The 24,237-nt window shown below is 43.3% G+C and overlaps 1 protein-coding gene across 19 annotated transcripts in view; it reads left to right on the forward strand.

Annotated features, from left to right (window-relative positions):
- Window positions 1-24,237, forward strand: part of JAKMIP3 (Janus kinase and microtubule interacting protein 3) — an 89,621-nt gene that overhangs the window by 59,854 nt on the left and 5,530 nt on the right. For 6 of the 19 annotated variants that reach the window (XM_027805068.2, XM_055721178.1, XM_055721179.1 and 3 more), the window contains 12 exons: window positions 238-321; window positions 1,112-1,174; window positions 1,578-1,676; window positions 2,578-2,676; window positions 2,766-2,825; window positions 5,111-5,176; window positions 5,628-5,696; window positions 5,784-5,861; window positions 9,001-9,204; window positions 9,554-9,619; window positions 10,573-10,614; window positions 11,413-12,674. In XM_027805068.2, coding sequence (XP_027660869.1) covers window positions 238-321; window positions 1,112-1,174; window positions 1,578-1,676; window positions 2,578-2,676; window positions 2,766-2,825; window positions 5,111-5,176; window positions 5,628-5,696; window positions 5,784-5,861; window positions 9,001-9,204; window positions 9,554-9,619; window positions 10,573-10,614; window positions 11,413-11,580 — 1,098 coding nt within the window. In that variant the 3' untranslated portion in view covers window positions 11,581-12,674. Of the gene's footprint in view, window positions 1-237; window positions 322-1,111; window positions 1,175-1,577; window positions 1,677-2,577; window positions 2,677-2,765; window positions 2,826-5,039; window positions 5,177-5,627; window positions 5,697-5,783; window positions 5,862-9,000; window positions 9,205-9,553; window positions 9,620-10,541; window positions 10,615-11,412; window positions 12,675-24,237 lie in introns of those variants that run through there. The other 13 variants (XM_055721185.1, XM_055721187.1, XM_055721193.1 and 10 more) reach the window with 8 other exon arrangements.

Genomic DNA, 24,237 nt, shown 5'->3' on the forward strand with positions numbered 1-24,237 from the left:
GTTTATATGAATCTTGACTTACGTGTCAAAACTATTGTCCTATCTTACGGACTTCTTTTTATGATTAGTGACTAATGCTGCGTGCTTAGCTGCAAATTTATCCTGCCAAAGAACTTCAAAAATAACTTTTGTAAAAGTATTTGATGTTTTAAGTATTTTCTGTACCTGTGTTAGCTTTTGTCTTTTAGAGAAAGTTTGATAATTTTTTTTCTTTCTTTTTTCCGTCACATCCTACAGACACGTGAGCAGCTCCAAGCGGAGATACACCGTGCTCAGGCTCAGATCGAGGACCTGGAGAGGGCCCTTGCTGAGCAGGGGCAGGTAATGCCACGGCCCTTCCTCAGCCTGTGCCGCGGCGGGAGGGGGCTCGGGGACGCGTCTGGTCACACTGCCATGTAACGCTGCAGGTGCTACTCACTGTTCGTGAATGTAAAGAATAATCCTGATGCGGCTTTTCAATAGCTGGTTTATTTCATACAACACAGCCGGACTAGGGATACACAAGAAACGTTTCCAGGCTGATTTCAGCTTGCGGTTTAGTTTTCCAGGCAAGAAAAAATAAAGGGGGGCGGGGGGGGGGGGGGGGGGGGGAGGGGAGAGAAAAGAACCAAAATGGTTTTTGAGAACTTTAAAATAATATTAAATCATCTGATCATTCCCTTTCTGGCTTAACCTCTTATTATTGTTAACTTTGCTGATACATAATATGCTGGGGTTTGTGGGTTTAATGTATTCATCAAACGAAGAAATTAGTTTCAAAATAAGGTTTATTTTGCCTAATGTTCAGAAATATGTAATTTGTATTCAGTGTAATATAAATTTAATAGTAGATACATAGCTAGAAATATCTCTTTTAAGCATATCAATTTTTTATCCGAGTTTTTTAATCATCAGAGTGTTTCTACTCCATCTGTATACTACAGATGCTCTTAAAAGAAGATTGAAAAGCTTAGCTTATGAAATTATTTTAGGAAATAATGGAATTATAATTTCATATGCAATATTGTTCTGTCCCTCTTCCCTTTATGCATGATTTAATAAAGTACTTGCTACCTTGTTTGTGCTAAACATTGCCAGCTTCACCTGCGATGTTGGTCATTTCTTTTTTAAGGACATGAAGTGGATTGAGGAGAAGCAAGCGTTGTATAGAAGAAATCAAGAACTGGTAGAAAAGGTGTTCAATGTTTCCATTTGTGTTATTTAAATAACATTTGTAGCTTAAGGAATGCAGAAGGTGCAATCTTTCAACCTGTAGCACACAGCTCTACTGGAAATAATTAACATATAGTAACATGATCCTTCTAAACCTGCCAGAAAAAGTAGGTTTCTGGCATTCAGCATTCCCTGCTGCCCCATACCATGTCCTGGCGTGAGGTTGCACCAGGACAGCGGCTCTGGGAAAAGCCCCGCGTTCCCCTGTCACTGGTGCTACGTGTCCCTGCTGGCGCAGACCCCAGGGGGTGGCTCAGACCCTCGGCACTCATGCTGACCCCAGTGTCTCCCTGGCATTGCCAGCACGTGACAGATGCCCAGCGATGTTGCCAACAGCGCTAACAATGTGTTGCTTTGTTTTGCAGATAAAACAAATGGAAGCTGAGGAAGCCCGCTTAAAACATGATGTCCAGGATGTTAAGGATCAAAACGAGCTCCTGGAGTTCAGGATCTTGGAGCTTGAGGTGAGTACATGTTGCAGCCACGGTCCTGCCACCTGCCCTGGGCTGTGTGAGCCATGGCCAGGGGCATCGCAGCTTTGGGAACTTGCCCACCTTTGGTACAAACATCACATTGCACCAAAGGAGACCAAATGATTTGGTACAAACTGCTAATAAGAGAGGGGAAAAAACCCCAAACACCAAGGGATTAATACTGATATTCTTGATAGGGTATTCTGGCAATCTTACTACGGAAGTAACTTCAAGATCCAGAAGATTGGCTCATGATGTAGATACACATTTTACTATGCTCTGTGTATCCTGAAAATATAAAGAGATAGAACCAGAATGGATCATACGTGGGGAAAAAAAGGAAAAGGGTTTGGGTTTTTTTATTGCCAAGAGTCATTACTGTGTTTCCCCTCTTGCTAAACCTGCAGAGAGGCTTGGCAGTGCTGGGTTAATGGTTGGACTTGATGATCTTCAAAGTATTTCTCAACCTAAACAATTCTATGTGGCCCAGACTGCTGTAGTTATTCCACTGAGCCTTCTGTTTTCTGTATTATTACCTGTATAAACAGTATCTATAAACTCAGAAACTGTTTTTTTAAATTCTCCAAAGAGAGATTAACAAAGCAGCCGCTCATAAGAAAACTTTAAATGCTATCTATGTTATACTAGGTATATGTGTATAGTTTTGTTTAAATATATTATGTACTCAAGATAATATGTAAGTGTTTATGATCAGTGCCCAATGAAGAAGCATGGTGGGAACATATTAATGCTGTTAATATGTATATCTGTCCTGCTTTGCAGTGTGTTCAGTTAGAGTGGGCCTTTCTCAAACCATATTTATCAAGGTCTTGGTGAAGCTGTTGTTTGTGACATGCTGTAGTGGGTAACCAAGCCAGTGTTGTCATTTCAGGAGCGAGAAAGACGATCACCTGCCATCAACTTCCATCATGGTCCCTTTACAGAGGGGAAAAGCCCTCTCCAAGTCTACTGCGAGGCAGAAGGTGTAACAGTAAGAGATTCTCGTTTCGTATTTTCCTTTCCCTAAATAAAATCAGAAGCTCTGTTCTGACTCCTGCTTTTCCATTTCTCTCTTGTTAGGACATAGTAGTAGCAGAGCTGATGAAAAAGTTGGACATTTTAGGGGATAACGCCGTAAGTGTATGTTCCTTTAATAAATTGTGCATGCTTTGGTAAATATTTGTGCTCACATTAAGTTAGCAAAGCTCTCTTGGTTTGCTACTGCACAGCCTGTCCTCCCTGTGGTCAAAGTTCTGTGCTACAAGCTAAGCATTTTCTGGCTATTTTAAGATTTTGTTAACAGCCTTCTGATGAGTGCCGTGCAGGATTTTGGTGTCACAATATTCCCTTTAATTTTTCAATGATTTGGAAAATATTTTGAAACTTTGGTGTTTGTTTTTTTTCCTGGCCACTACTCACATGAGTTCTTTATTTGCTTACTCTGCATTTGCTTTGCTTTTCATTTTAGCAGCTGTGTGTTTTAATTTTGTCTAATAACCCATAAACCTTTGATAGTAATCAGGATATTCAACAAAAAGTTTCAACAGCTTCATGAAAAGAAGTAGCAAATAATAAGATGGCCAGTTGGGCCATCGTGTCTCCACTGTCTACAGTCTACATAGATATCTACACACTCTGCCCCACAAAATCAAGCCAGGAGTTAGTGGAGGACCTGAAACACATTGAAGTAATTAATAATCTTCACCACTGCTGCAGTTAATGATATTTATGATATTGATTAATGATATTGGCAGAAATATGAAGAATCCTAAAATCTTTTGTGTGCAACAAAAACACACATATAAGTTTAATCACCAAGGAGCTAAGACTGACCCTGCTAATGTGTAGAAAGATAATACCCATTAATGTGTTAATCCCTGTAGTAATGTTGTTTTCAGTGGAATTATTAAGGTCAGATTAGTCCCATGCAGTGTTTTGGAACAGCATTCCAAACAGGCAACGTGGAGACAAACAGGGGCAGAAAAAGTGATAGCTTTTCTTAACATTCTCTATTCCCATTTGTTTCCCTTTGGCTTCTTTATTTATATGAATGATCTCTAGTCTACAATAGTATTTCCTCCTGATTTTTTTTTTCCCTACTGCATACAACAACTAATTTCCAGATGTGACACGAGGGGAAGTTCTGAGTTCTCAACTCAGATAGCTTTATGCCAACTGCAGACTGTTGTTATTACTTGGGGTTTTTTTCTTGTTTTCACATGTTTAACATCACAGACTGTGCCACCAATCCGGCTGGCTGTTGGGGAGTCCAGGAAAGCAAACCCATGTCCCGCCTCTGTGCAAGTGATTCCATCCTTTTCCGTGCATTTTCTCAACTGCATTTCTGCAGAGCCCCCCTAGCAGCTCCTACCTGCTTCCCACTTAACTGTCATGAATTAAATATTGCTTTGAGTAGGGCAAACCTGTGAGAGAGTACCTCTAGGAGTAGAGCAAGATTCAAGTCAGAGGGATGCAGTTAATCACCTCTAGGCTATGAGGTCAGTGGGATCAGGCACAGAAAGAGGGCTGAGGAGCAGCGGTGCCCTCCTCTGCCCCACAGACAGGGCAGTCAGGTTAGGGGTAACTCACAGAAGAGGAAAGGACGTCATTAATATGCTGCGTGAATGGTTCATTTTTAATGTGACATAACTTGTTTTTTTTAAAAAAATTACTTACATTTATGGAAGAGACAATTTTCAGGAAAAGTCTCCTCTCGTCCCTGCTGGACAGCACTTTCACCGTCCCCAGCCTTGTGTGTTAACTGAGTTCACCGTAGTCATCCTTCTTATCAACTTCATAATTACCCTGTGGGAATGAGAGCTCATGGCTCTCTGGACCTGAACCAACGTGGGTCCCAAACTAGGAGGAGTCATATCTCCTGCTGTAGATGCAGTCAGAGTAAGACCAAATTTTGGGATGAAATGCAAAATATAGTTTCAGTATTCTAGTTTTTTTTAAAAGCAACAAGACATGAATTGAATAGCTAACTACTTAACAAATATTTTCCAAAATCATGACTTGGCCGTGCGAAATACAGATTGTGTATTAAAATACTGTGCATATAATGAACTTGAGGACTTCAGACTGCATCTCTTTGCTCAATGGCACGTTGTGCTAAGCTTGATCTTGTCTTGTGTAAATGTGTGTTTATTCCCTGTTGAGTAAAAATAGATCCAGTGTCACCTTTTTTTTGTTAAATGTGAGACTTTTAAAAGAATTAACTGTACATATGGTAAGAATTCAGCATGAATAGTTACAATTGTTTTTACAATGATGTTACATTACAATACTAATTTTCTTTACCTTAGTTTATTGTTCCTCGAACATATTTAATTTCATATTTATTTAATACAGCAGTGGCCCAAGTAGTGGATTAATAACAAGACACTGGGATTTGTTGTAATTATATTCTGCTTTTGGTGCAGAATCTGACCAATGAAGAGCAAGTAGTTGTCATACAAGCCAGGACAGTTCTCACATTGGCTGAAAAGGTAATAACAACCTCAACACTCATCAGTAAACACATGTCATGAAAGCATCTGACCCTCTCAAAATAGCTCACTTGAGGGCACTGGTGATGTAGATGATAGTTTAATCACAAAATGCCATGATTCTTTATCTGGATTTACACTTACACTAGTTTTCATCAAAATAATAGGCAAATCAGGCAATACAGACAATGCTTATTTTAAAATGCTACTTAATTAACAATATTATATTAGAAGGTAAATGGCTAGGCTTTTACAATGCTTTTTTCCATTCACCAATATATATTTTTTTAAATGTAATAATATAGTTAATTTTTCCTCTTTTACTTAGTGAATTTAAATAAGTACTTGCAGCGTGTGCTGCCACAGCCTAAAGTCACAGTGACAACTGATTGCGCAGGCGTGCTGCTGCTGCTCTTTGGGCTTAAGCACCCGCTTTCTGTTTTGTGCGTAGTGGCTACAGCAGATAGAAGTGACGGAGTCTGCGCTGCAGCAGAAGATGCTGGACCTTGAGAATGAAAAGGTACTGAGAGATGGGGCAGGCAGCAGGCAGGGCTGTCACATTAGGACTGCGGCTGCTGCACTGACGGCTTCTTCCTTCCATCCCCAGGAGCTGTTCAGCAAGCAAAAGGGCTACCTGGATGATGAGCTCGACTTCAGGAAACAGTCCTTGGACCAAGCTCACAAGGTGAGGACAATTGGTCTTGAGTATCTTACGACATCTTGATTAATTTACCTTATGTAATATGTACAGTCTGTTCCCTATAGAAAACCTCTGGGCTGTGGACAGTACTGCTTGTGGAGTCACCTGGGGACTAAACAGTCTGAACGTTAAACAAATCCTCTGTACCCTGCACTAGCAATGAGTTCTGTATGGACAGTGTTCCTAGTGTCTGGGTCGTCCTTGCAGGATTAGGACTGGAACATTACTTTATTAAACGCAAGTTTTAATTTAGCAGAGGTTTCAGTAAATGACTGGTAAGAAAATGATGTTTCCGGTAACTTCTTTTCCTTCCAATAGAGATTTTAGCCTAGACATTTCCTCAGATCTTAGATTACAGCCTCTGTAACCAAACCAGCTGGAGGTATGATGTGATTCTGTAAATCTGGAATGAAACTGCTTTTAGGTCAGGTTCATGATGAGCTGATCCTAAGCCATTTCAGCCATCTCTTCAGTCAAGAGGTGCCTGTTTCCTTCAGTTAAATAAAAGTTTAATACATGCTCATGAAAGACATAAATTTTCATATCAATTTATCTCATTCTTTCTGTTCCATTTAAATATTGAGCACAGTTACAGTTTCTGAGAAGCAGTGAGTATTTATGCCTCTCTTTCTGGATGCCTATTATCTATTTGTATCTCGAACCATTTGGGGGAGCTTTTACTCAATACACTTTTTGTCCTGTAAGGATGATTTTTAAGACTGACTTTGCCAAATGCTGAGCTATATCTGGAACCAATATCTATGCACAGTGGAAACCCTGGAAATTACACAAGCCCCCCCACCTTACCTGTGGTCTCAGCCCTAACGCCAGGTTATCTCCTGCAGCCTTGAGCTGTTCTGAGCAGCAGTTTGGTGCAGCCGAAGGCTGAACTGGTAGGATTCATCTTCAGCGATAAGCCCTGAGATAAGCCCCAGAATTTGTGCAAGTTTTGAAACAGATCCAAAAAGATCTGCACACTTGGGTGTGCAGAAATTTGCAACAGCAGCAGAGTGGGAAAAATCATATGGCATAGCTTGAAATTCCTGGTAATGACACGGAGCCTGCAGGAGAGCTCAGACATGAGCTGTGCTGTCAATTAGGGCATTACCCGGCACCCCTGCTGCTCACAGCCAGCCGCTTGCTCTCCATCCATGAGATGGATCTCCAGCTCCAGGTTCCCAAGTTTACCAGAGAGTCCAACAACCACAAGCTCCTTAGCTGTACTGCTCATGGAGAAGGAACAAGCGTAACGAATGTGTTGCAGCTCATGCAGAAGCAGCTGAGGGTTATTTGCATTTTCTTTAAATTCTGTTGTTTATTATAGAATACGTTAAATAAAATAATGTATTCTTTAAAGGCATCACCAAAGCATCGCCAGGCAAAGCGATGGGCTTTATTCCTGGGCACAAATGCAGCCTGAAAAGCAGCAAAGAAAACTTTTTTCTACCCTCAGATTCAAGTGGCAAAAGCTCTTTTGATTTGTGTAATTTGTTTCACTTCTGTGTTTCCTTTGTGCCCCTTGAGATGAGGAGCCACTAATCTTGCCTTCTAACTACAGCCAACAAGATTACAGCTGTAACCACTAAGCTTTTTGCATGGTTTTCACTCCCTTTGGTTGCTGACAGGGGATTTTGCTCCAAGATGCACTTGGCTCACACAGACTCCTGACACTGCTGCTCTGGAGGCCGTGAATTTCCCCATGCTGTCCTTTCTTCACAGGTCAATATAATCAGAGAGGGATAACTATAGATTTAGAGCCCAACAGAAATCCATGTTTCAAGTAACAGCATTTTGTTGAGACATCTATGGTGTTAGCTAAGATGCTGGTGTTATTTTTGAAAGTGAAAGCAGATCTTCTTCGCAGATCTGATCTGATCTTCCCCACAGAGGTACCGTGGTTGCTGTCTTTCAGTTATCATCAGTATCCATAACGCCTGCCACGATGTTACTGTTCTTGTAAATGCTTGTGTTCTTCCATCCTGACTCTGCTAAAACAGTAAGAAAACACCAGCAGCAGGCTTGGGTGGAAAAACCTGATGATTTTGAATTGAGCTGAATTATCACGACAGACATCCACGGTGTTTTCAAACAGCCTGCCTAGAGGTTCAAGCCGCACTTGTTTCGGCAGTCCTGTTCTCCTGACCTCACGGAGAGCTCTGCAAGGCTCACACTGCACTATTGCAATCATGTTCTGAGGCCACAGAGAGCTTTGCAAAGTGCCACCAGCTTTGGAGAAGGTGTGCAAAGGTGCCATCAATTGCTGCTTTGTCTCTTGCTCTGTATCAAACATGCTCAAAAGATTTCGGCTTGCTTTTGGCTTGCGTGAAGGAATAGCATTTATCTTGGACTTTAAAACAGAAGACATTGTCTGGCAAGCTCACCTGCCCTAGGAAGGTGCCAGCCCCGGGGAAACACTGCCAGTCCATTTCCTACACGCTCCTATGTCTCAGTAAATCCGGAGGGTACATCCGTCTGTGTGCAAGAGACATTTCCTAATGCATTAAAGCCTCTGCAGCCTGTGACTGCAGGAACAGAGCCCAGCTACCAAATAGATTTTTTTTTTTTTGAGCAAAAAGCCTCTTGGAGCTGACAGCTCTGCCAGAGGAAGAGCTGGAAATGCCTTCATGGCAGGCATTTTAAGCTAGCTGGTACAAAATGCTGCAGGCACATGAAGGGAGTCATTCCTTTCCTGCAGGAGTATGAACAGGTGCTGCCGTATCCTCTGCTGCTGCGAACTGAATAGCTGGGGAAGGTGAACTGAGAGACTGAACATTACACTTAAAAAATATCTGTAACTCAGAAAGTGATGGCCCTTCTTCGTGGCCCTTCTTTTTCTCCCCATCACCAGAAAGGAGAAGTTGGCACCCATATATCTTTGAGAGGCAGACAAGGCTGGCCCAGGAGCCATCCCAGCTCCAGTGCTGCTCAGAGCCCCACGGGATAAAAGCAGCCTGAAGTATTTTCCCCCTGGACTGTTTTCTGCACTGTCCTGTGTGGGAGGCTCAGCACAAAAACCCTCTACCATTTGTGTTGCCTTACTGGGGTAGGATTTTCTGTTCCTCACAAAATCCTCATCCGACCAGAGACAAGGTCAAGCTGACAGCCTTATATTGTTTTTGATCAGCAAATTCTGGAATTAGAAGCCATGCTCTATGATGCCCTGCAGCAAGAAGCTGGAGCCAAAATTTCCGAACTTCTTTCAGAAGAGGAGAAAGAGAAACTGAAGAGTGCTGTAGAGCAATGGAAGCGGCAGGTGATGAGCGAGCTCCGGGAAAGAGACGCCCAAATCCTGCGAGAAAGGATGGAGCTCATTCAACACGCACAGCAGGTAGGTGCTGGTGCATGGGCACGGCGAGATTTGGGGTGGGATGATCCCTCAGATGGAAATGTAATGAACTTGTGAGCACCAGCCTTTCCTCATAGACCTGTACCAGAAATGGCTGGTCCTGTGACCAGAGTTTGATTTGCCTTCGATAATCCCTGCAAAGAGAGCATTTTGATTTTAATCAATTTGTCATGCATAGTGACGTTCCCAGAAGACTCATCTACAGCTTAACCCCCAATCTATTTTTTTAGAAGCACAACACACATGATTTATATCTCCAAAAATAATGCATCTTCTGGGTACATTTGTATTTGGTTGGTTAATAAATATTTTTTTATTTGAAATCTGACAGAGAATTAAAGAGCTAGAAGAAAGAATTGAAGGCCAAAAAAGACAAATAAAAGAGTTAGAGGAAAAGGTAAGGTAATGCAGATGAAACAGTTATTGAATGTGCACATGACCACATATTCATTTCACCTTGGCTGAGGAAACAATCTTGTAAAAGGTTTGTGTTTGTTAGTGCAGTGAGCTGGTGTGTAGCACTCCAGGAAACCGCTTGGCATTTGCATTCGTCCCTCTGAGAAGAAAAGGCTACCAGCTTGAACTGAGTCTTTCCTTCTGTTGTCCTCCAGAAAAGTCTGAAACACAGGACTCGGCAGGGTCGTGGGGCTCTGTCTGCCCTGGGGAGGCAGTGATGGAGGGCTGGGGCCAAGGCCTGCTCTGGGAAGGAGCCAGGGACCTCTTCTCGCTCCCTCCGTCCCCAGCATTGGCACGTGCGGCCACTGGGCTGCCTTCCCCAGAAGGAATGAGGAGGCTCTCCTTCCTCTCCTTGCCTGCAGCCATCACTGTGACTAGGGTTAATGCCATCGACCTTCCTCCAGTCAAGCCATAACTGTTAAATTTCACCCTCAAATTACCCTCATCTGAAACCATCTATTTCTCATGAAATTGCCGTGGGAGAACTTATTCACATACAACAGGGGCTGAACTGCACTTTCACCTGAAATTAAACCCAAACCTTAGCAGTGTTAGTTTTGGGGGTTTTTTTGAGGTATCAGAGGAATTCAGCTAATTATTTTCCTCCCCACTCCTTCTGAGCCCTGGGCTGTGACTGGGCTGGGCTCTGCAGGGGCAGGAGGTGACTCTCATCAGTCTGAGGGACTCGGGGCGCTGGCTGTGCCGAGCTGAGCCCTCCGAGCTTACTTCACACTTTATATTTCTTTTCAACTGAGAGTTTTGTTGCGCTCTGTAACCACAGCATGTTTCTCAGCTAAACACACTGTAAACTCTTAATCTCTTTCTTCTCTTCCATTTTCTCCTCTCTTCCCTCCCCTTTTCAGTTTTTATTTTTGTTTTTATTTTTCTCTTTAGCTTTCATTCTTTGGTCATAGTCCTTCAGGCCACATGCAAAAGGTAAGCCCTCAGACCACCTCTGGTCTCCCCTTTTCTTGTAAAGCATCAGAGCCTTCCCCTTGCTGCTCAGGCTGCTTTGGCAGTATTGGGGGTGGTCTCCTGGGCGCCCAGATAACCTGAAAATAGAAATCTCTAAAGCCTTGAAAAAAAAAGCGAAACCTAGGCACAGCAGGCTAAAAACTTGTCAAACAGAATTTTCTTCTTTGGAGGGAAGGACAAGGAAAGAGAAAAATGCAGCAGGCTTAAAAGCAAGAAACTTCTAGCAAACCAGGGTAAATGCCCAGTCTGTGCTTATTCCTCTGACCATATCAGGGTTGCTCCTGCTGATCCTTGCTGGAAATCCAGGGAAATCCACTGCCCTTTCTCCCCGCATGGCTGGGGTCTCCATGCTTACAGCCGGGCTGAACCTCCTGCATTAGCTTGCCCTGCCTTCAGACTAAGCAACCAGAACGGTTTGGGGGTAAACACGTCATTTCTAAATGTATATTTCACCAAGCATCACGCCAAACGGCCCTAGACGTTGCCTAAATCCCGCCTTCTCCCCCATTAATAGGAGGTGAATTCCCAATCCGTTTGTGCTTCCAGAGATGGCAGAAATTACCACGCTGGCGTTGAGATGGTGTTGAGGGGAATATTCCCTACTAGTCATCAATGTCAATAGAATATAACACAAATCCTTTTTTAGCAGTTGTACAATACAAACAGATAATTATAAATATAACCCTTGCAGAAATTTCATGCCTGGTTTTTTTGCCCAGATACACTTTTATTTGACCCATGTTTTAATTTTTTTTCTAGTTTCACTCTACTGAGGAAGCTACAATTGCTTCTACCGTTGTTAACAGGAAGACAGCACTGATTACCAAGACAGAAAAAGAGACATTGCCATTTCAAAAAAACCCAAGTCTCTCTTGTATTTTGCTACTGGCGATGGAAGATGCAATCTTTCTGACCATTTCAGACTGAAGCAGAACTAGGGTACGTGGAAATTTCTGCACAGGTGACGTCTGCACCACTGAAATCTCTGACTGAGCATTTTGAAAGCTAGAACTAAGCTGACAAAGAAAAAAGCCAAAAAACCCCTCCCTCTCCTACAGCCACAGGCTCCTTCCCGGAGTACTGGCTCTGCTGCTTGAACTAACTTTCAGTGGAAGTCCTGGCTCTGCTGCTTGAAATAGCTCTCAGCTTTACGTAAGGAGCGGAATACTAATTCAGATAAACTGAATATATTTTGGTTCCCTGCTAAGCAGGCAGTAAATTGCTTCTCTGTAGAAGTGACAGTGTCCTGTTTTATATGTCACACATTTATATTTGTTATTCATAGTTATTTAAAAATCTGTCTTGAAAGAAGATTTTAGAAAGAGTTCCAGAGGAGTAACTCATGAAAAGATAAATGTGAATGAAAATGGACGTGTTTTGTTCCAAAGTATTTCTTCATAACACAGGGTATGTCTGATGGTTTGTTGAATATCCCGCAAGCCCAGTTTTAGGGGAAAATGTGAAGCTATGTTCAGGAAATCAAGCTGTAATTTTGGGGGGAGTTTTCAGTAGACCGTGGCCTGCAGCATGATGAGAAAAATGGCACGATAATTTATAATTTGCTGTCCCTGAATGGTGACAAAATGCTTAGTATTGTCCCAGCAAAAAGTTTGACCTGGAAAAGAGTGAATGTAAAACACGTTATCCCTGATCCACATGCTCTGGGCTGGGGGAGCCAGCAAGAGGGAACAGAAGATTTTGTCCCCTTGGGGCAAGGAAGCACAAGTACTGCAGAGCCTGAGCCCAGGAGGCTGGTACAGGAGCCAGGAAGGAAAATGGACGCTCTAGAAAAACAGGTGAAGGATGGAAAATCCAGAAGAATTCCCTCAGTCCAATTCACTCTATGGGAGCTGCAGACAAGTGCACAAGCCTGGGGCTGTTGGGTAAGGCCAAGAACAAGCTCCCACCCACAGCTGTCCTGGAGTGCGGTGTAGCCAGGGTGCCCGAGGCGCAGGATGCAGTGGAGGAGCAGCCCACCCTTGGAGGCACCGGGCGGGAAGCGAAACCAGAGCTCCTGGCAGGTAAGATGGACTGATCAACAGAAACCCATTATACAGTTATATATACTACGTAACTTCCTTGACACAGCTGTTAGTCTCTCTTGCTCAGGTTAAAATGCTTCTGATGATAACACAGAAAAAATCTGGACGAAGTCTTTATGTAAACGCTATTTATCTCTGGTTTACTTTAGTAATTTAGATATCGAATTTCAGTATGATATAATCACAAATGCTAACTTTGTGTTTTTAGATCAGTGGTCACTTAACAAAAAAATACTAGGGAATTAATGAAATATGCTGTCAAATTTGTATGAAGAGCAAACAACCGTGATACTTTTAAAAAAATATATAATTTAAATGCAGTAGATGAAAATACTTTTAATTTTGGATTGAAAAGCCAAAGAGTATTCACAAAAGTATTTTAATTCACAATTCCACTTACTTTTTTTCTAATTCATGCTGGTGATGAGTTACTTGGTTGGTAAACTCCAAAGGATGGGGACAGTAGCAGCGGCCAGCCTAGCACTGCCTGAAGCTGCCTTTTTTTAAGAATGCTGAAGAATACAGGGATGTTAGACAGGGACCAGAACCCAGCTGGACAGTGGTGAGAGGTCACTTCTGCCACAGCCTGGGGGAGTCTGTCATGCCCAGAAAGTCCCATGCTCGCTTGACATAATTCTCTCCCAAAATGAGGGGAAATACTCACATCTTTCAAAAATAACAGCCTGTAATTCAGTCAGTCCTGTGGAAACGCTTGGGAATAAAATAAGTCAGGAAATGGCCAAATTGGAGCACTATTATATAATATGGAGTCCATTTCTTTTTTTTATTTTGTTGGGGCTGTCCCAGTACTTTTTAACTTGTATGTAACTTGTTATACCCCTTATGGCTAATGCTTCTCGCAGGACTTGTTTCTGCTTCAAAGGATTCAGAGGAGGAATTGGCTCTCTGTACTTCATCCTATCAGTTTTCCTTCCCCTGCCCCAAATGCTTTTTCTAAGCAGAACTTCTAGAGCACCTCTCGGATGTTACGGTGTTTGGCTGCAGGTTATTGATTTGCTGCTCCAGATAAGATTACTGCTTTTAAAAGCAATTGGACACAGGATGTTTAGGTAGAGAGGGATGCACACAGGAAGCCTTGGAAATTATGTGTCTGACGTGGTGCTCACCGAGGTAACCATGCTCAGGGTTCGGTTCGGCGATGCATGCTCTTCCCCAGAACTGGCAGTTGTGCAGCTCAGTGCTCTAGTTTTCAGAGAGTGGCTCAAACCCTTTTTGCCTGTCAGTGTCACAGTGTCCCCAAGGGGCTGGCGTTTCCTGGGTGGTAAGATCAATGAGATCTATGCATTTAGTAACCCAAAAAAGAACCTTAATGCAGTCAAAAGGGAAATAAAAATGCTTTGGATTGTGATTAGGGCTTTCCGAAATGTCTGTTGAAACAACAACTTCTCAACAGGAAGTTAGATTTCAAGTAAATGTTGGGTTTCTCACTAAGAATGTGCTTTGAACAAGAAACATTGATCTCCATTAAGTGAAAAATGAGGAGATCCCATGGCCTTCCAGGCCACAGCACCACTGCCAGCTTCCTCCAGCACCCCAGCCTGTTCCTGAGCAGGTCAAATAGTGACCCAACAGGGAGTTTTGCCTCCAGCCAGAGCCCCGCATGCACCAGCTGGGTGGCTTTGAAGAGGTGGGTGGGAGAGCCCCAAGCCTGGGCTGCGGGGCACAGTGTGCAGCTCGGTGAGGCTGCATGTCATGGCTCACCAGCGTGGCTGCACGTCATGGCTCGTCTGCGTGGCTGCGTGTCATGGCTTGATGGCTGTGCACCACGGGAGGCATTTGGGAGCGCCAGCAGGAGGGTGATTGGCGCTGGCTCTCAGCCTGTTCCACCTGGCTTCATGGAAGCATTTCAAACACTTGATAAAGTAAAAATAACGTGCTTACGCATGGAGTTGGCAAACCTATAAAGTTTGAGTTTATATATCTTAATGTGAGCTTATTATTAGAGGCATTCAGGGTAACACCATCATTATACCCTTTAACATGCCTACAGGTCTGTGTTTCAGCAGGACTCAAGCGCAGGGGGAATCGCAGCATGGCACGATATCCCAGCTACCGCAGAGGGCTGATGCGGTGGGTGGGAGCTGGTGCGGAGCAGCCCCAGCCTTTCCCAGCAGGATGCTCGGTGCAGTCCAGCACGTGCTGGGACATGCTCTGGGGCAATGGGAGAGGAACGGAGAAGTGTTCAGCAAGAGACACAGGCTGCAAGCGACACAGGGTGCTGGGGCAGCGAGGGCAGGAGGCAACACTGGCACAGGAGGCCAGAGGCTCAGTAGGTGCCTTTGTCCAGCTTTTCTTAGTTTACAGCTGCTTAATTTTTCAGCATACCTGTAATAACATTTTGATTATTATTTTATTATAATTTTATATAACTTTAATATTTTATTATTTTTTTAAGAAAAACAGACTCTCTAGGTTTGACAACCCCATAAATAAAATTTAATAAATTTTTAAAAATAATTTTAATAATACAATATATTATTTAAAAAGTTGTATGTTTGTATAAATACACGTGGACCTGCAGGCACACAGAAAGCTGCCGTTTCAAGTGTTTCATGAAAGTGTAATTTATGCCCTGCAGGATCAAGCGCAGCAGGGCAGCTGGAGCCCAGGGCAGCCGGAGCGGGGGTCGCCGCGCTGGGCGGGGAGGGGGTCCGGGGGCCCGGGGTCCGGGTGGGTCGGGCCGCGGGGGAGCGGAGCGGTAGGGTCCCCACTGGAGGGTGCTGCAGGCAAAGGGAAACTAAAGGGTCCAGCTGCTGGGCTGCAGCTAGATGATCTTTAAGGTCCTTCCCAGCCCAAACCCCTCTATGATTGTATGATTTTGTGGTTTTAAGCAGTGTTAGGAAGTTGTAGGCAGTTATCTTCGTTAGTTTTTAGTGCGTGTTTGAGTTATACCAGAGATTGGAGACTCCCAGGGATAGCGCTTGTGTATTTCCAAATAAGCTGTCAATTAAACTAAGAGAAATTTTTCCTGATTTATACAAGAGGCTTAAGCATCCAAAAAATTTTCCCCAATTATCTTAATTTAATTAAAACCCCAACATTTATTATAACTCTATTTAATATTTGCTTATTCAAAAGAAATAACATTTGAAACGTACTGAAGCCCAGGTTTGCGTAAGGAAAACCTGTCCTTGATGCAGAAGCTTGGACTTGAAACGCACAGACTTTAGGAATTCAGCGGCACGTGTCTAAGCATACATTCTGTCAAATCCTAAATGAATGTTGGGAATTACATCCCAGCATTAGACTCACATTTCATAGGTCTGGCCAAAAGGCCTTTGGGCTTCAGGTGCAAGTCCCGAATATCATCAGAAGGAAACCTGTCCCTCAGGTTGGAATTGTTCAGGACATGATGCTATTGGGTTTCAGAAGATAATTTTCCCTGTTCTCTGTTTTTTTCCTGTCTACCATCTTCCTGTCCTGCTCACCTCACCCCCACGAGGTGTGCACACCCCTCTGACCCATGGCCCCATCCCACCCACTGCCCCAGGAGATGGCTACTGACCATACCATTCCCCCGATCTCTCGGGAGACGCCACCATGGTCCCAAAGGCCCCTGGGGCCACTGGTGCAGCGCTGGGGAGAGGGAACTGCAGCATGGGAAGTCATGGGGATGTGTCCTGCTTCCCCAACCCGGCAGGGAACCATGCCCCTGAAAGAGGGAATTTTGGTCCTTCCCTGTGCCTCCTGCAGTGCCTTTGCTTTGGGGGGACAGAGAAACAAACAGACCCAAAGCCCTGTTCACCCTGGGCCCTGCCTGGAACTTAAATAAACACGAAGGAAGAGCTTCAGCACAACACTGTTGCCCACAGCCAACTCTACCAAGCCCCAGGGTGTCACAGACTGCGTTTCTCCGTCGTCAGGGTGGGCAGCGCTTTGTAGCAGAAATTAGCAGGGGTTGTGCGGTGTGGGCCATAATCCCTCTGCTCTTGCTGGAAATAGCAGTTCTAGTAAGAAAAACTGTCCCAGACACAGAGCAGGCTGTTAGATAGTGGTTTCCAGTGTATCGATGCAATTATTCTCGTTATAGCTAAAAAATTTTTCAAATATTATATACTCTGTGTGTGTGTGCATGTGTGTACACATACGTAAAATGGAGAATTTGGAGACTGGTCCCTGAAGGAGTCCGTAAATGTGCACATCTGAGGAAAAGGAGTAGTTGGCCATCACTATCACACAATATCTTTTGTGACTAAATTCCTTCTGGTAAATACACATGAGGTATTAACTCATGTGATCCTGGACTGAAGACTGACACAGGTAAAATTAGAATGACCAAAACAGGTGCTGTGCTCACCCCTACAAAGAAATATTCCCTCCGTGAAGAAGGATCACATCTGGGTGGTGATCCAGTTTGATTCGTGACTGTAAAGGTTTCCTGTTGGTAATCGAAGATAGTACTATAATTACAATCTTAATTGCTTCAATCTTAATGAAAGCATTGAAAATATTAATATTAAAAGAGGTTTATTTACATTTTTTTCACCAATAGAAGGGTGAAGAGAAGACCTTTGTCTAAAAGAGGGTTACTGTGTTTGACTGGCGCCTGCGGAGCGGCATGTGCTCCAGGAGCGTGGGGAGATGCCTCTCCCCCCAGAACGGTCAGTGGTGCTGACCATCACGGACAAGCAGCTCGGACAGTAACCCATCTATTTTCAGATCCTCCAGCCCTTGTGTTTCTTACATCAGCGCAAATTCTTTTTAGAAGTGGCCTTAACATTTTCAATTAAGAACATGCAATGTATTTCCTACTGTAGGCAGCAATTAGAAATACCAATTTCAAATGTTCAGAGCTTTATATTTTATTTTGCTGTGGATAGTATGTGTGAGTGTGCGATGCCGTAGGGCGGGTGGCACTTCCCCCAGGGAATGCCTGCCAAGCTCCCAGTGGGGACACTTATTCTGCACTAGTGCTGGATCTGCCCATGGGAACCTGTTTGTTTGGTAGATAATTACCTTTCTTTCAATTACTTTGTATATTGATTCCACAATCAAGTTCTTCTTTTTTATTGGTGTATTTTAGTTGTCAGAAGAGGTTGGGGTTTTTTTTAAGATCAGCAGAAATGATCCATGGGGGAGATGATGAGTTTACTGGAGCTTGAATTTCCCTGCAATGTTTCATCAGCTGCCTTCTGTGTATATATATATTCTTGCATTTTGAAAGGGGCTGTAAATGGCTTTCTTCACAGGGGTACAGAGATAAGGCTAATGAGCTACATTATTAGAATACTAATTGGCACATCTTTGCTGTGCAGGGTAACCCAAAACATTTTGTTTAAAGTGAACTGCGTGGGGGAAATTCAAGCCATCAGGAAGATCCAATTGAGCAAACAGCATTCCTGGGAAGTTACAGAGGAAATTACTCAAAGCCTGCTCGTTTTTACTACGCTATAAATTTTGTGAAACTTTCTTGATTTCATTAAATAGTAGAATTTGGCTCAGTAATAATAAGGGGATTTCTGGCAGATGAATAATTGTCTATTGATACAAAAGCATAGGTCGTCTCGTTGCACAGTATTTCTGCTTTAACATTTCAGGGCTTGTTACAAACTGAAGTGCATAGGAATGACAACGTCAGTCTGAATTTACAGATGAGATGAGGTGAGATGGAGGTCCTCAGGCAGGAATAACAGCAGCGCTGGTGCTTAAGGACAGTCTCAGCGCAGTGCAGGTCTGAGGCACGTCTGGGAAAGCTCTTTCATCATGGAGAGGTCTCAGTTTATGAAGAGGCTGCTATTTACTTTTTTACTAGTAGGAATAGAAAATCAGAGTAGGAAAACAATTTGAAGGAGACCTGCTGAGATTTCCCTTCTAAGCAGACCATCTGTTTTATTATGGCAGTAAGTTTCCATTGTGCTTCCCAGACAGGTTAGTACCTGGGATAATTCTTTATCCTCTCTACAATCAAGAAGCCCAGGTTCCTGTTTTGTTGTAGGGGTATCTGACACACAGCATAATTCATACAGGTGTCAAAGAGCTTTCTCAGAGTGTAAACATCCTGTAGATTTGTGCACAGCAGCCACAGCAATTCTGTGTCCTGCCAGCTTCGCCCTCAGGAGCTCCCACCCCACGTCTGTCTCAAAGAAAACTGCAGGCATGCTCCCAGCAGAGCCCAGAGTTTGGAGGAAATCCCCACCGAGACCTTTCTGTGTAAACCGACCATTTCCAGGCATGCCTCACAGGCCAGACACGTGCCACAGTGACCGGTTGTTTCACGTTTGTATCTTACCAGCAATGCAGGGTTTTTCTTCGGTAAAAACAACAAATCAGTAATTATAATCAAAATACATATTCAGCACAACTCGGTGCAGAACTGTAAAAGTCTGGTCCACAGAGCTGTTTTTAAAGATAATCATTCATTAGTCATTAATATTCCAAAGTACTCCCAGGCATAGCAGGTTCAGTTGTCATTAAGTCTGAAGTGTTCTTCCCCTTAATTTTATTCTTGCTGAGTTCTTGTAAATAATAAGGACACATGTTTTTGTAATGTACCAAACTCAGTATTAGCCTGAAGAATTAATTAGCTGCAAAATCTATTATAAAGCAAACTTTTTTTAAAAAAAATGCAGTATATTTGTAAATTAATATGTTTGTGTACACAAGCCCTACATATATATACAAATACGTTTTTATACACATAGCATTAATTTGCAAGGCTTGCAGCAGTCAAAACCTTTGGAGAAGTTGTTATACTAATATGTAATAGCAAAGGAAGAAAAAGAATGTTTTTGAGCATACTCTAGCATCAATTATCAGAAACCTTTTCTTGGTCCCTGTCAGGGACCTCAGCCTTTCACTTCTCATAGAGAGCCAAGATGCACAACAAACCACTTAAAGCTAGATCAGACTTAATTTTTTATGACTAGTTCACAATGCTGAGGTACAATTTTTTGTAAATTCATGCTCTTTATTCGTAAGATTTCAGGTAACGAGCCTGATCCTTATGGGTTCCTTCCAACTGGAAATATTCTGTGATTCTCTGATATCATGGATGTTATGTATCCTTTCCAATGCTATTTTAATATGCATGTATAGAAGCATAAAAATCTATTGTGAAGATTTTGTTTTGAGATGTATCGGGAAGAGTCACAATTCTGAAGATTTATGGTTAGATAAGGTGAGAATAATGAATATTTGATTTATTCAGCATTACTAGCTACTAGGATGTTGTGTCATCAAGTCTTAAACTTCTATTTTTCTGGTTTGAATCTGGTGTCATAAGGACACCGAAACACAATGTGCCTGCCTGCCCAGCCCCAAACCAAGTAATTATGTCAAATTCCCATTACGTTACTAATTCCTACAGATGGTAAGAGAAGAGGCAAGTGGCTGGGAGAGACAGAGATTCGGCTGTGCTGGGCAGGTGGCAGCGGGAGGTCAGCAATATGAACAGTCACAAGAGAACACACACAGAAAAGCGTAATGGACAACCTGCCTTCGTTAATTGAGCTGCAGGTCCTGGTGTGCTCTTCTGGAGACACTGTCCGAATGTAATACAAGTGTAAGACAGATTTTGTAGGTCAGACTGACTCCTGGGTGGAAAACCTTGCAGTGGCTAATTCCACTGCCTGCGGATTTGGGGTTCTCGGGGTGCTGGCCTGAAGGTGGATCAGGCATGGGATAGCTTCAGACTGGCCGTGCTGGAGAGCTTAATGTAGGGGTGGCTGCGTGTACGTGGGATTGCGCTCTGTATCCTCCTGCTGTTTGTAGGGTTTCGGTGTTCCTGTGCACCACTAAAATCAAACAGAATTTTTCTGCTGAATCCAGGGGAGCAGGATGTCTCCTTGCATCTCTCATCTGCTCCACAGTGGCACAAGTGTGAGGGCGCCCTTCACATGCATGTTGTGTCCAGCTTGCAAGGCCAGCCCTAATCCCCGCAGAGTACCTACGAGCATGCCTCCAGTCCTGCGCATCCCAAGCCCACTGCATCTGCTGCGTGCGTGCAGGTGGTCTTCAGCACATGTATGCAGTGGGCCTGATACACACCAATGACTTCTAGGTCATTGGAAATCCCAGATAAACCTCCCCCAGGAAAGGAGTAGGCATCCAAGGAACTAACAGCTTAATGGCCTTATGCAGATCTGTAGAGGCAGATGTAGGAAATTTTGTTCTGTCAATGGCTTTTTCTAAAGACAGATTTCCACAATGGCCAGTTTCCTTCATGTTATAAACAAGAACACACTCTAGGGATACAATAAATTGATGAAATGAGTGTCAGAACGGCTGTCAAGGAAATACCAGCATGTGTTAGCAATGCTGTGATGATCTTGAAGGTAAGGGGACTGTAAAATACTCACACATCGTCAAATCAAATCAACCTTTCCAGCCTATTCTAATTGTATCAAGAGAGTGACTGTAGAATCCTAAAGGCTGTAAATTTATAATTTAACAGATTTCTAAGAGTGTTAATTGTAGCTATGTTTCCTAAAAAATGCCTTGAAAAGGTCATCTAGGAAAGGGACCAATGGATGTTTCAGTACGATTTAGCAGCTGCCTTCAACCCGGAGGACCTACGAGTTCCTCGTCAGGGCTGAGATCGGGTCTGACGTCTTGCCCTGAACTCTCACCCTTGGGCTGCCTTTCCCTCAGGAGCAGCCCGAGTTACAGTCAGGGTGTCAGCCTGCATTTTCTGCATTAGCACCGCATTTACAGCTTGACTGGGTTCCCCACTGCTTTGAAGCCCTTCCTTTTTAAATGTCACGTATTAATGCTGCTGATGATCTCTTATCTGTAACCTGGTGATCTGCAGCAAGAAATAAATGTTTGTGAGTAACCAGGTTCTTGACAGATTGTAATGTTTTATTACCTTTCTGTCTTTCAGAGCTGTTTCAATTACTTGTTTCCATTGCCCTTCAGAGCTGAGGTGGTATAGAATAGGTGAACCAGGATGGGTTTATTCCCTACTGTGTTGTGTAATAATGATTTTCAAACACTACAGAAGACTTGGCCATGAATTTAGCAGTGGGGCATGTTTTTCTAACACAGCAGAAGGGACCACTGCCATACCTGCTTGTGCAGGGGTCCGGATGGGGATGGATGCTTGAACTGAGCCCCAGGCCTGGGCTGTGCCCTGCCCCAGCTGCCGTGGTTGGTGCACTTAACTCTGCCATTGCCTATTTCTCCCATCAAAAGGCTCCATTTTTTGCAGATTAATTTTGAAAGTACAAAAAATCCCTTACTATTTGCCTGGGCTGAGTAGAGCTGAATGGCTTCATTGTCTGCAGTTGTCACAGGAGTCCCCCAAATCTTAAATTCCCAATCCCCAGCTTCCTGTGGAGACACTCCCAGCTAAGGGCTTTATTTCCTCATGGGCGCCTTCAGCCCTTTCGCGGCACAGGTAGATGCATGTGCCACATAAGGGATTCCAGCCATAAACTTACTGCTTATACATTACAAATAGAGGTTTCTGTAAGGGTTAAGTGCTAACAAGGTTTTTAAAATCCACATTATTGCAAATATAGAAGACAATTATTTTAAATTATTTTCTTTAGTTGGTAAAAATATTGATGCTATTTATGTTTTCTGGGTATGTAACAAATAGCAATACAATTCAGTATTTTATATATAACACAACATGCAAATACATTTTATAGGTACTGTACCATATTTTCTGATAGCATAATGACTGTCTTCTAATAGATCTGTCTTTTTAAAAAGCATTCTAGCATCACTTATCGATTACATGCAAAGTATATGTAAGTGTATTATAAATTCACTCATACGCACGATTTACCCTCAATAGTTAGGGGGTGATACCAGCAATTAAGGTAAACCGGGTTTCTAAAGGGCAAAACAAATAGGGTTTGGTGCAGAATCAGCTGTTGTTCTAAAGCCACCTGCTCTGGTGGGAGCATGAGAGCCCAGACCATGCTGTCACATGCTGCTTTTTGGATGGTACAGGAGTCTGTCCTGGTTTCGGCTAGGATAGAGTTAATTTTTTTCTTAGGAGATCATCAACTAGAGATGTCATCAGATAGTTTTAATTATAAATCTTCTTCTCGTTCTCTGTTACACACTGCTGCAAAGGTAAAGAAAATGCTGGACTTCTTCTATATGCATAAGTAGATGTGTGTGTGTGTGTAAAATTAGTAGTATCTAGTTTATTTCCAAAAGATGTTATCACTAATAAATAGTTTGTAATGGAAGGAAACAGCTTTTTAAAACCATGCTATTAAGCATCAAAGGATCAGCGCTATTTTGTCCTGTAGCAGAGGTACTTTATAGTGTACCTGTGCCAGGTTTCCCCCTGTCTCCATTAAGGCCATTCTGCGCTTCCACCTCCCGCGATGCTGATGCCAGAAACCCAGCTTTGCCCAACACGTCGGTCCCTTTACAGTATAAAACTGTGAAGAAAAGTGTACAGAAACTCTTAAAAATCCGACGTGCTGGCTGTTACCCTGGTTAGCCAGGTTCCCAGCAGAGCGGTGATGGGAGGGGAAGGCTCCACGCTCCCACCTAGGCCCGGGCTCGGCGGGCAGCTCGTGTTGGAGAGGCAGCGCCTGAAACCCCTGGCCCACCCCAGCCCTGCGCCCGCTCCCAGCTGAAAAGCCTCAGGGGCCCTGGGGCCCCAGGAGCAGTATTTCAGATCCCAGGCCTATAAATATTTATGAAGTGAAGTGCTTTCATGCTCATGAATAGTTCTTCTGCACAGCGTATGTTCACAAGATTTATCAACATCAATGGATAATGTTGAGTAATTTTCCTTCAGTTGGTATATTTTACTATTTTAGAGGGGGCGGGGTAAAAGCCTAGAAGTTTCCAAATCAGTACGGTCAGGAACAAAATACACCATAGGTACAGTCACTGGGATGCCTTGTAAAAAAAGTGCTGTTAATTCTTAAATGCCAAAATCAAAGTAAAAATTCAGAATTTAGTAACAAATTAAGCAGACAGTAAATGACTGCTGATTACTGAGATTCTTAGAGCTAGTAACTGATACTCGCTCCTCAAAAGCCATTTGAAAGTGGTTGTAAGTGCAGTCAGCCCTACTGCCTGGTGTGCACGGCTGGGCTGGCAGCTGGCCGGGGGGCAAAGGGCCTGGGCAGGGACAGGACGGGGGGAGCGGGGGCTCCGGGGGCCCAGCAGGTTAGGATCAGGCTCTCTTGGGCTCTGCAGGAGTCAGGCAGCATCAGATCAAGCTTTGACATAAAGGGAGAATGTGGAAGCTGTGAGTGCTGGTTACTCACAGGAGCTGCTGCGCTCATGGGTGGACAGTGTGGGCAAACGGTACAATGGAGTTTGTATTTCTTCCTGTAGAAGCCTCTGAATTTTTGCAGACTTTTCACTCAGTAGAGAATTAACGTAGGGAAATTGCAGAAGTGGTCTTTGGCTGCTCATCTGGCTCACACAGTCAGGTATTAGCAAAAAATGATGTCTTAAAAAATAAGGCGCACTCCTTTCCAAGTTGTAGTTGCAGCTGTAATTTGTGTAAGTATTGAAAGATCCATAAGTATTATTAGCCTGATCTTTAGCTACTGCAAATCACCGTAACTTAATTGCAACTAGCAGACAGTTCCCTCTT

Source organism: Falco cherrug, chromosome 9 (assembly GCF_023634085.1).
Source record: "Falco cherrug isolate bFalChe1 chromosome 9, bFalChe1.pri, whole genome shotgun sequence".
NCBI classification, from domain to species: domain Eukaryota; kingdom Metazoa; phylum Chordata; class Aves; order Falconiformes; family Falconidae; genus Falco; species Falco cherrug.